We start from the raw sequence: 12,212 nt of genomic DNA, 5'->3' as shown, positions 1-12,212 counted from the left end.
GAGCGCTCATCTCGAGAGGGGTCCCCCTCCCAGCCCCGCGGCCCTCAAACCCCCATCATCCTCCCTGAGCCCAGGGAAGGCGAGGAAGGGCAGCGGGGGTAGGACTGGGGGGGCTGACTCACACCCCTCCCCCCGGCTCGCAGTAGTAATAGCAGACACCCAAGGCCTGCACAGCAAAAATGTTTCCAGCTCCCCTGATGGAGGGGACTCTGTGTGGGGCATTGACACTTCTCACGGATCTCCTGGGACCGGGACGGTCCTGGCTTTCTCCCCTCCCCTTCCAGCCCAGGTCAGTGGCTTTCCCATGCGGAAGATTGGGGCTGGCTTTTCTGTTGCTGCCACAGTCATTTCCCCTCCTCCCGCCACTTATTCCCTTTTTCTCTTTCTTCCTTCCCCATCACCTCCCACCTCCTCGGCTCCCTCTCCTCCTTCGTCCCTCCCTGCCCGTTGCTATACCCAGTCTCTTCCCCCAAGTTCAGCATCCCTGTGCCCTTTGTCAGGTGACTTCTTCTTGCCCATAACCCTTCTCATCAGCCCTACGTGCATTGTGGGTAAAGCACACACGCGGCAGAAGTTTCCAGCTCATCCACACAGTGTACTGGAACCAGAAAGTGGTCAGCCCCATGGATCAAAGCCACAGAGATCAAGGGGCTGTCCTTCCCTTCTACCCACCTTTCTCTCTCCACCTTCCCCCGTGTGTCCGCGTGGCTCAGAGCAAAGGGAGGGGAAATGCCAAATCACAGAATCCTAGAATCCCAGGGCTGGAAGAGACCTCAGGAGATTCCTCAGGTAAGATTTCCTGATGGGCGAATGAGCTATTTCTCGGGGTTGGGAAGTTTGGGGGCTGGAGAGGGTCGGGGTGTTTTTCAAGATCATGCCAAAGGCTGGGTGAGTAGATTCAAAGTCTGAGTTAGTAGCACTTAGATTCCTAGAATCCCAAGGCTGGCCGAGTCCTCAGGAGGTCGTCAGGTCCAACCCCCTGCTCAAAGCAGGATCAATCCCAACTCAATCATCCCAGCCAGGGCTTTGTCAAGCTGAGACTTAAAAACCTCTAGGGATGGAGATTCCACCCCCTCCCTAGGGAACCCATCCCAGCGCTTCCCCACCCTCCTAGGGAAATAGTTTTTCCTAATCTCCAACCTAGACCTCCCCCACTACAACTTGAGACCATTGCTCTTCGTTCTGCCATCTGCCACCACTGAGAACAGCCTCTCTCCATCCTCTCTGGACCCGCCCCCCCCACCCTTCAGGTAGTTAAAGGTTGCTATCAAATCCCTCACACACTCTCTCTCTCTCTCTCTTCTCTTCTGTAGACTAAATAAGCCCAAATCCCTCAGCCTCTCCTCGCAAGCAAGAGAGTAGAAGAGTTAGGTAGAGTTGCCAACATGCATGATTTGAGTGTGAGTTTCACAACGCTCGGTGTTTTATTTAAAACCCAGAGCCTACAACAAGTGACTACATGAGAATCTCACTTCTGTGCAAATGAAAGCTACGACTCTAGCCCTCCCGGTGTGACAATCCCTACGCAGCCCGTCAAGATACATATAACATTTATAAAGTCAGCGTAGTGCTCTTTGAATATTCCATGTCTCTACCGCATCTGTCACAGCGGGTTACAGAGATAAGCTTGGAAACATGACCCGAGTATACCTTAAAGGCTCAGAAACAAGAAGGCAAAGAACAAAAAGCCTCAAAGTTGTGGGAGCGTGGGGGTCCGTCTCACGCGTATTACGATTATTTCATGATTTGTGGGGCTCTGGCTCGGGAGGTTTGGGGCTGGCAGTCCTGGTAATAGGAGCTGAAATTGATGAGAGCTGTGGAACTCGGAGGTCACAGGGCTGGAAGGAATTATCCCTGGAGTGGAGACAGGGATCAAGGCTGAGGGATACAGGACACAGGAAGGAGAAGACCTGGCTCTCTGTAGAGTATCAATGGCACGCTGCAACCACGGCAGCTTAACTGAGCTGCATGAGGAGGTGGGGAATGAGTGCTAGTGGGACTCTAGCCAGGTAGCTAAAATGTAGCTTTATACGGTGTCGTGTGTCTCAGTGTTCCTCACCAGCCATCTTTTCTGATTTGCAGAAAGGAACAGCTTCATGCTGTTGGTAAAAATGCATTAAGCAGGCTATTGCGGGAGGCTGCAGTGGAGGGGGGGGGTATTTAATCTTAAAGCAGGATTAGATCAAAAGGGTCTATTTGTCCTTCTTTTACCATTAGGATTTTTTTGTTTTTTTAATGTAAGAGTAAGAATGGGTTTTGGACCAGTTCTGTTTTGAGAGAAGCCACGATGTAATTTTTGCTCTTGTGAGTGCAGCATGAGGACTGTGTCTGAGAAGATAAGTAGGAAGACCATCACTGGACCAGACGGTCTAGGGAGACAGATGTAATGGCACCAGGAGATTGCTGTACATCTCTGGTGAGATGCGGATGAAGGGCAGATTGACGACTCTAAAAGATAAGGCAAGCGCCCATTAATTGGGACAAGGGAGCTGTGACGTGAGAAGAACTTGAGAAAACAAGTACTCGTCAAACGGCGATGGATTACCGCATGACGGTGCAAAACTTACTGATCCTAATGAAGGAAAAATGCTTCAGCCATCTGAAGAAGTAGGCCGTGTCCACGAAAGCTCATGATCCCATCAATGTGTTGTGTTAGTCTTTAAGGTGCTGCTAGACTATTTGTGGTTTTTAAGTCTTTCCTGCTGTAAAAGAGGCTGCTTTGCCATGGCTCTTTGGATCCGTCTTGCCAAGATTCGGGAGCATCAATCGGGACCAACAGAACCGACTCCTCCCTGTCCGTGATCAATCTGGTTGGCTGCCAGAAGGATCGGTACTCGTGAAGCACGTTCCCCTCTAGGGACTGGTCCACAAAGAGGAAAATAACCTCTTCTCAGCTGGCTGGGGTCTATTTTGTGGCATTAAAGGCCCTGGGTTCAAATCGTGCTAGCTCATGGCGGAAACAGCATGGGGAAGCTATAATTAAAGCCTGTGTCATGAGGGAGATGCCTAGATAACCTTAACTCTGCCCAATGCCCTTCCCCAGCATGGAATCCTCAGGGTATATTTGTAAGGGGAAGTTGAAGAGTAAATGAAAATATGCAGTTTTCTTCAATTGCATAATGTGTCCTACATAACGCTGTACAAAATGTGGGTGGCTGTTCAGGTCTGGACTGAGGTGCATTGGTACAGTTGGGGAGGAGGAAGCAGGAGGATCTGTGGGCAGGATTATGCAACATTGGAAACATGATGGTGGAGTGGGGCCATCACTGGAAAAGCAGGGGATGCTACCAGCTGTAGGGGAGGGATGGAAGAACTGAATATGGGGAATTCAGATCTGGAAAAACAGGGGTCCTGCTGGTCAGGACTGAGGTGCATTAATACCAATAATAATGATCATATTATTTCTTTATTTACCAATCCCATAGCACCAAGCCAAGCAGGACTCTGGCTTCCTTCTCTGCAGCACCTACTAGGCTAACCCTGCAGGGCAAGACCGGATTGCAAAGGGCAGAATAGCCCAGGTCTGCTTGCTGCCGACTGTTATCCCCGAAACAGACGAAATGAGCTTGACCATTCCGCCGGGAGGGGGCCGCTGCTCCCACTAGGGCGAGGGAGCTCGACAGCAACATTTTCAGATGTTTAAATTGAATAACGACTAATTAAATGGAAGCAATTATCATACGTAACGGAGCAAAGGAAGCTCCCGGAGCTGAGCATACCCGAGCCTCCTTCATCAAAGGGACCGCGTCAATAGCAATCTGCAAGGTTGTAAGGTTTGCCCAAACTCCGTACAGCATAATAATTACGGCTGAGCAGCAAGCAAGCCCAAGCCAGAAGGGATTTCCTGCGTACTCTTCCTCTGCAGAGACACGGGGCGGGAGCTGGTGTAACGCACCCACCTGCTGGGGGTGGGACACTGTCCTATGGAGAGGCACTGCGACCACTTGCAGAGAGAGAGAGAGAGAGAGAGAGTTTCCCCGGGGTGGGGAACCTACAGCCTAGGGGCTGGATTCGTCCCCCAGCTTGCCTGGATCCGGCCCCTGAGGCTTGGGGCTTTCCCCCACCAGCATCGGGGAGCTGGTGCTGGCGCTCCAGCCCTGCATCCTCCTCCCCCCCATAGACCTCCCCTCCCACAGGGCTGGAGCACCCCAAATCCCCACCTCCAGCCCATTCCTGTACCCCCACTCCACTCCTGCGCCCTACCACCCTCCCAGACCCACCAACCCCCTCCCACCTGCCCCACACCCCAAGCCTGCTTCCCAGCCTCCCCTCCCATAGACCGAGCCCCTCATTTTTGCCTCACCCCAGAGCCTGGGATGGCCCCCAAAATCTGCCAGCTCGCCCCACCCCCAGGCTCTGGTGTGGGAGGGGAATGTGGGGAGGGTCTTTCTCCTTCTCAGTCGGGGGCCACGTCAGTGAGGTGGTTTTTGGGTTCGGGGAGTTAACTTCTCACTTTTGTGCAGCCCACAACTGATTCTTCTGTGGGTCAGTGGCCCCGCCTCAAAAAAGCCTCCCCCTCCCCCCCCACACACACACTCTGCAGCCTGAGCTAAGGGCCAGCGGGCATTTAGCGCATGCTGTGGCGGCTCGTGCACTAAGCTCCAGAGGTCGTGGGTTCGGTTCCGCCTGTCGCCGTTACCCTTAGACTATGTCTACACTAGAGCCCTTTTACAGAAAAACCTATGCAAATGTGGCTATATCGCCGTGCCTCATTTGCATAATTAATGAGCACGCGTTTTTGTGCAAGAGGGTTTTTTTGCACAAAAATGAGTGCCAATTATTATGCAAATGAGGCGTGGCAATATTCCACGCTTAGCCTCATTTGCATATGTTTTTCCACCAAAAGGCTATAGTATAGACATAGCCTTAGGCAAGTATGGTGGTGAAGCCAGAGGAGTTTGCAGGTGGCTGGGAGCAGCTTCGATCCAGGAGTGATGAGCTCCCCCGGATACACTGATGAGCCTCCGTGTTGCACGCCACAGACCTCCCTCTGGAGTCCCTTGCAGCCGGCCTCTCGTTCTGCTCCCCACCCTTCTAACGGCCGGGAGAGCGGTCGGCGCTCCCGACAGGCCCAAGCCCTGGGCCGCAGGGCAGGCGGGGACTTACGGAGACATGGGTTTTCCGTGAAGTCTCTCAGGAACTTCTCACACTCCTCCTCCATGTTGCCGCTCCCTCGGCAGGAGCACCAGGGCGAGACGGTTATGCTGACGATGCTCGAGTCGATGTAGTTGGGCGTCATGTCGAACCCTGCTCAGGAGGAAGGAAAACCAAATCAGGGGCCAGGAGAGCAATGTTCTAATGGGGAGGAACAGCTGCCCGCTGCCCTGGCCGTCTCCCCGCTCACAGCAGGGTGGACTTTGCACCGGGGCGGCTCTCGTATTCCATGCTCCAGGGGGTTCGCCCGGATCCCAGCAGATCTAAAGGGAACAGCGTCCAGATCTGCCCCTACCAGGGACTCCCCCTCCAGCTGCTCTCTCTAGAACCAGCTCCAGGGTGGCATCGGCAGCACCGAAGGGGAGGCGGGGAGCTCAGTGGGAGATGGAGGGAGAGTAGCAATCAGTAGTGGGGGAAAGGCTCCATGTCCCATAACTAGCCCCTGGAGTCGCCCTGTCTAAGCAGACACGTGGCTCTTGGTCCCTCTGCGCTGGCCTGGTCGCTGCTCCGTCCTTCTCTCTGGGACTCTTGCTGGCTGAACCTGCCCAGGCCCCTCTCTCTTCAGGCCCCGTGTGCAGGGCAGCTCCGACAGCTTCCCACGGGGGGCTGGCCCACCCACCATCCCTCATCTTCCGGACGCCTTTGACTCCGGGGGTCAGGGTGACAGCCACGCCGCTCAGCGGCTCTGCAGAGTGAAGCAAACCCAGCTGGGCTGAGCAGTGAAACTGAGCTGGATGGACAAGGCGGCCGGATCTGCTCCCCCTGAAACTCGCAGCCCCCAGACTCCCCCCAATGCAGCCTGCACGCTGGTACCCAACCTCCCTCCCAAGACCAGAGCACCGGCGTTGGCTGAGCCTGCCAAACACCTCTGCCCCCATCGCTTGCTTTCTCCCACATGGACCTCTGCTCCCAGAGTTCTCTCCACGTGGGGGTGTTTTTCAGGCTCACGCCAAAGGCGGGGTGAATAGATCCTGCTTTAGCAACAGAGCTTGTTCTTCATAGCAAGGCCAGCCCCAGTCCTTTAGCAGTGCGAAACCGGAGACTTACCCAAGATCATGCAGGAGGCAAAGATAGGAATCCAACCCAGCTCTCCAGCCTGCACCCTGGGCCTGGCTGGCCTCCCCACATCTGCAACACTCCCCAGCACTAAGCTGCTCTAGCTGCAAAGCATCCAGCCCCCAAAGCCCCCATCCATAAACCAACCCCCCTGCTCCCCCAAAGCCGGACACTGAGAAAGGCAACCCTGCGGTGCTAAGCCACCAGACCGACTCACCTATCATCCCTGCGTAGGAGCCCAGACATGCCTGGTAAGTATCCTCCGGGCAGCTGGTAAGTGACTGGAAAGAGACTTGACAGTTGCTGTGAAAATCGGCCATTCTCGACCTGGTTACAAAACACAAGCGAGAGAAGGGGGTTCGGTGGGTGCGGCCGGTTCCCCCTCCCCGAGACGCAGTAGGTGCCGCGCTATTCACACAGAGAGAAAAAGGACGGGAAGAGAACGGATCCGAGAACAGAGCTAAGGGAGAGGAACAGCTGGGGCTGGCAGTGATGTTTTAATGTATATGATCTCGTTCTGCCATCGATCACACTCCTGCCGTGTCTACCAATGTATCTCCACCACGGCACACCCCATTCAGGGAGATGTGCTACTGCATCACTGGAACAGGGCATTTATGTCATCGGGAGACAAATCTGAGAGCAGACACACACACCAATATGTTGACGCGCGGCATCTTACAGCAACCTCCCTTTGCAGCATAGACATGGGTACGTTGGGGGACGTCGCTCCCACCCAGAAGATACTGACGCCCCTCGGATCCCTTGCTCACCCTAAGACCTGCCAGCTTGAAGGAAAAGCACCAGCAGACTCGAGTGCTTTCTCCGCATGGCTGGGACTGTGGGGAGGGGCAACACTTGTGTTAGAACACGAGTTCTCTTCGCAAGCGTTCGGGAGCAAGATTCAGGCTGCAGAGAAAGCACAAAGGGGCAGTGTGGGCCGAGGTCCCGCAAGATTGGGAAGGGTCTCAGATCTGTTTGCAGATTACGGCCAGGCTGGTCACACACCCTTGCAAGATCCCACCTTTCACAATAAGATTTCCTGATGGGCGAGTGAGCTATTTCTAGGGGTTTGGAAGTGTGGGGGCTAGAGAGGGTCGGGGTGTTTTTCAGGATCATGCCAAAGGCTGGGTGAGTAGATTCAGAGTCTGAGCTAGTAGCACTTCAAATCCCAGAATCCCAGGGCTGGCAGAGTTTTCAGGAGTCATCGACTCCAGCCCCCTGCCCAAAGCAGGACCAATCCCAATGAAATCATCCCAGCCAGGGCTTTGCCAAGCTGGGACTTCTAAACCTCCAGGGATGGAGATTCCACCCCCTCCCTAGGGAACCCATCCCAGTGCTTCCCCACCCTCCTAGGAAATCGTTTTTCCTAATATGCAACCTAGACCTCCCCCACTTCCATGGGGCTTAGGTAAGGCTGGATTGACAGTGAAGAAATGACTTGGCTATACACATAGGGAGAGAAAAATCAAAGCGCCTAATCCAAGCCTGTAGACATTGCAGATGGCTTCTCCTAGGGACCTAACAATTAACCCAGCAGAGCAGAGCCGGCTCTGCCAGGGACCAGCACTAGCTGTTCCAAAGGAAGGGGTGAGAAACCCCAGTGGATAATTCCCGAACAACCTGTCCACGGGGTCAGATTCTTCCTGACCCACATGGATTAGTGGCTGGCTTGTGCCCTGACACATGAGGATGCCCCCCGGGACAGAGCGAGACAAGGCCTTTCGTACACATGCAAATTTGGCAAGGAAAGGGGGGAACGTTCCCCAATGCCTCCCCATCATTCCTCTCATCTGGCTCTAACTCGCACAGGGAGACCCAGAGAGGAAGGCGCCGCGTCCCCGGCCAGTAAGAGAGGCTGGCTTGGAGCAAGAAGGCCCGGGGAAAAGATGCCAGGAAACCCGGCCCCCGGCCCCGCACCGTGCACTATGCGCACAGCAAAACCCAGGCTCTGTGGAGGGTAGTCACAGCAGCCGTGCGGCTCACCGATCAAAGCTGCCCTGTGTGCTCACTTGGCAGCTGTCCTTGGAGTCTCCCTTCCTTGCCGCTGCTGGGGGCGCATGACGCACCGCCCTGGGGGCCCCGATCCCAAGCCCTCCGAGAGCCTGATGTGCACTTCCCCCCACTCCCAGGGGATTTCTGAGCGGTTTGCAGCTTGTTCCTCAGCCAGGATGGGATCCGGCTCTCAGAGGTGCCGCCAGCACATGCCAGCTCCAAAGGAAGAGTAGCCCAGCGCCTTGCAGGATGCGGCCCTGAAGCTTTCAAAGTGTGATGTACTAGACACCCACCGAGGGGGTTGGGTGACAGGCACTTCAGGGCCCCCTCCCCCTCCTCGCAGCGCCGGAGCGGCTCGGGTTTAGTTGATCTCGGAGAGAGGTGGCTTCTCCGCACGGCCGAGGCTGACGTGCCGTCCGGCTCGTTCCGAGCGGCTGGGTTCTGCCATCCCTCAGCCCCAGGGGGCACAGAAACAGACGGCTTCAGAGCCTCGCCAGTCAGAACATCAGGGGGGAAAAAAACCCTCTTCCCTTCAAACTGCTCTCGACAGCCTGGCTTGTCCGCTCTCTCTGGCCCACTCGGGAGCACCAGAGTGGCCCTGCTGTACGGCCTGGAACCATAACAATTGCTGCGCTGTCTCATGCCTTAAGGCTCATGCCGTTAGAGTCTGGGTCCACGTACAGTGCAGGGAGGTAGCATTATGGGGCCTAAGCAAGAACCTCTTACATGGCGGTAGCGCCACCAGGCTGCCATCAGACTGGGACCCCCGCCATGCCCGGGGCTGGGACAGCACAGCGCGAGAGGAAGTCTCTGCTCCAGACAGCTTCCAAACCTCAACTGATAAGACACGCAAGGGCAGCGCCATCCCCCTGGTTCACAGACGGCTCGTCTTCACTGCCACGGAGGTCGACGCTGCGGTGGTCAATCTTCCAGCGGTTGATTTAGCGGGTCTAGTAAAGACCCGCTAAATCGCACGCGGAGGGCGCCCCCGTCCTGGCTGGAATTGCATGTCTTACAGTGATTTTCTCCGCCAACGGTGACCTGGCCAGAGATGCAGAGAGATGACGGGTCCCTCAACGAAGTTTTCAGAAGTGCTGAGAACTAATCGCAGCTTGCCTATGGCTCAGGCCTGTGCTGACCTTTCTTGTGTGCGGTGCTTTGGATTCCATAAAACCTGGATCTACATCACCCTGTGCTGGTTAACACCGCACTGCTACAATCAGTCAGTCACACCCTACCTGTGTCTACTATCCTAGGCCATAGCAGCTGCACAGGAAATACTAGGTGTAGTACAGCATTAGCTACACCATTATACAGTTACCCGGCTGTCCATGCATCGTGCACTATTAGGCTATGTCTAGACTATACCTCTCTGTAAACAGAGAGACGTAGATTAGGCACATCAAAATTGCTAATGAATCAGGGATTTATATATCCCGCACTTCATTAGCATAAACATGGCCACCGCTTTTTTCCGAAATGGAGCTTTTTCGAAAAAAAGGCAGTCTAGATGTGGATCTTTTGAAAATAAACCCTTTTTCAACAGATCGTGTATTCCTGGTTTACAGGATGTGTCAAAAAAGGGTTGATTTTCGACAGATCTGGGTCCAGACTGCCATTTTTTTTGAAAAAGCTCAATTTTTTTTCGAAAAAGCCTTAGTTACATCGCAAGGACTCCAAGTAACCCTGTATTCTGCCCTAATATTTAAAAAAAAAACCTTAAAAATAAGAAGTCCTGTAGCACCTTAGAGGCTAACAAAATTATAGCTCATATCACGAGCTTCTGTGGGCACAACCCACTTCTTCAAATGACAAATACGGAGCAAGAGGCACAGAGGGTCAAATATAAATCAGAAAAAGAGGGGGAGGATGAAAAAAAAAGCCCTGTCAATTAAAGCAGCCGTGGGCAGCAGTGGCTGGCATGCCGGAATATCACTCACTCTTTAAGCCCTGCCTAATTTCAGTTGCATATCCTTGTTTGGCCATGCGGCTGCCAGCATCCTCACAGGGCTGTATCATTCCACGGCTGGTGTTTATCGGCCCCCTGGAATGCGAGAGGCCGACGTGCTGTGGAAGCACCCGGGGGGAGGTAGCTGTGTTTGCGATTTGTCAGTGACACTGAAATTAAAAGCTGCTGGTTTCCAAAGGGAATAAGAAACCAGAGGTTCCCCGCACCCACACTAGCTCTCCTCCGGGCTCTTGTGCACCACTGTGGGGAGCTCTCCGGCGCAGGATGGGCAGGACGAAGGTGAAAACACAGGCCAGAAGAGAGGGGGAGGAGGGCTGCGGTGTTGGGATGAGGAGCTGTGGGGGGGAGACACCAGAGCACTGTGTTTTGCAGCATCAAGAGGCAAATAAAGCCTCCCTCTTTGCTTCTAAGCTCATTTTTGCTTCTAAGCTGAGGCCGCAGACTGAAAGCCAAGCAATTTCAGTACTTTACCTGGCCCTGCCTCAGACCGGCTGAACAGCCTTGGGCGGCCTTTGTTTTCCCTCATACCCCTTGTTGTCATCTCCTGCTTCTCGGTGGCAGGGGAGAGAGAGACAGCCACCATGACATCTCCTGAGGAGGGTGGGGAAGCGCTGGGCTGGGTTCCCTAGGGAGGGGGTGGAATCTCCATCTCCAGAGGTGTTTAAATCCCGGCTTGACCAAGCCCTGGCTGGGATGATTGAGTTGGGTTTGGTCCTGCCTTGGGCAGGGGGCTGGACTCGATGACTCCTGAGGTCTCTTCCAGCCCTGAGATTCTGTGATTTGTTATATAACGGGAGGCTCTCGGCTACCAAGCTGAAGAGGCCCATACGAGAGCCTGGATATCGTTATTTATCTGTGTTAGGGTAGCACCTGGGGACTTAGCTCGCTGCGTGAGGTGCTGCAAAAACACAGAACGAGAAAGTCCCTGGACTGTAGATTCGCAAGGACAGACCAAGGGACATACAAGCAGCGTGAACACAGCGTTGGTCTGGAAATGTTAGCGCCCCCCGTTTCTATTGGCGTCTTCTGTCCAATGTTTGGTTTCTATTCCTTTGGAGGTTTTCTTGGGATTAGTTACACAGAGAGAGAAAGGGAGGGAAGTAAAAGGGAGATGGAGAATAGCTCGATTCCCCCGCAAACAAATGCTAGTCACCAGGAGCTGCATATGGAGGGAAGGAGTCTGCTTTCATTACCGCCTTACAGCTGTAAGCTTTGCTGCCTCCAAGAGGGATTTTCTTCTCTGTTACATCAAAGCCGCATTGCAAACCATGTCATTTCAATCTAAAATTGAACTGGCAGAGCCGGGCAGGCAAATGTCTACCACTGGGAAAGCGGGCCAAGAAAAAATGGAGTTTCCTCCCAGGGACAGAGGCAGTAATTGAACAAGAGATGAGTCAACAGAAGAAGAAAAAACTCAGCAGCAAACATAAAACAGTTTTGGCCAAGTCAGAGCTGAACTTTGCAGATCTCTAAATCATAGACTCCTAGAACACTAGAGCTGGAAGAGACCTCGAGGGTCATCAAGTCCAGTCCCCTGCCCTCATGGACGGACCAAGCACCATCTAGATCATCCCAGACAGGTGTTTGTCCAACCTGCTCTTAAATATCTCCCGTGATGGAGATTCCACAACCTCCCTAGGCAATTTATTCCAGTGTTTCACCACCGTGACAGGTAGGAAGTTTTTCCTAATGTCCAACTTAAACCTCCCTTGCTAAAGTTTAAGCCCATTGCTTCTTGTCCCATCCTCAGAAGCCAAGGAGAACAATTTTTCTCCCTCCTCCTTGTAACACCCTTTTAGGGTCAGGCAGTCCCCGGGTTACATGGATCTGACTTACATCGGATCCCTACTTACAAACGGGGTGAGGCAACCCCGCACTAGCTGCTTCCCCCCAGCAGACCAGGGAGATGCGAAGCTAGAGACCCCCCCCCCCCAGCAGACCAGGGAGATGCGGAGCGACTTTTCTCAGCAGACACCTCAGCTTGAGAATAAAGGACTGAGGGAAGTGAGGTGTGGAAGAATAAAACTGAGCTCTGGAG

At 53.9% G+C, this 12,212-nt stretch overlaps 1 protein-coding gene across 5 annotated transcripts in view; it reads right to left on the bottom strand.

Annotated features, from left to right (window-relative positions):
- The window catches only part of GFRA2 (GDNF family receptor alpha 2), a 117,618-nt gene that overhangs the window by 12,305 nt on the left and 93,101 nt on the right, over positions 1-12,212 (bottom strand). For all 5 annotated transcript variants that reach the window (XM_075910700.1, XM_075910698.1, XM_075910696.1 and 2 more), the window contains 2 exons: positions 6,428-6,537; positions 5,107-5,247 (listed from right to left, as the gene is read on the bottom strand). In XM_075910700.1, the coding sequence (XP_075766815.1) occupies positions 5,107-5,247; positions 6,428-6,537 (251 nt within the window). The remainder of the gene's footprint in view (positions 1-5,106; positions 5,248-6,427; positions 6,538-12,212) is intronic.

This window comes from Pelodiscus sinensis, chromosome 28, assembly GCF_049634645.1.
Source record: "Pelodiscus sinensis isolate JC-2024 chromosome 28, ASM4963464v1, whole genome shotgun sequence".
NCBI lineage: Eukaryota > Metazoa > Chordata > Testudines > Trionychidae > Pelodiscus > Pelodiscus sinensis.
Note: the sequence above shows the minus strand (reverse complement) of the source record. Positions and strands in the feature narration are given on the sequence as shown.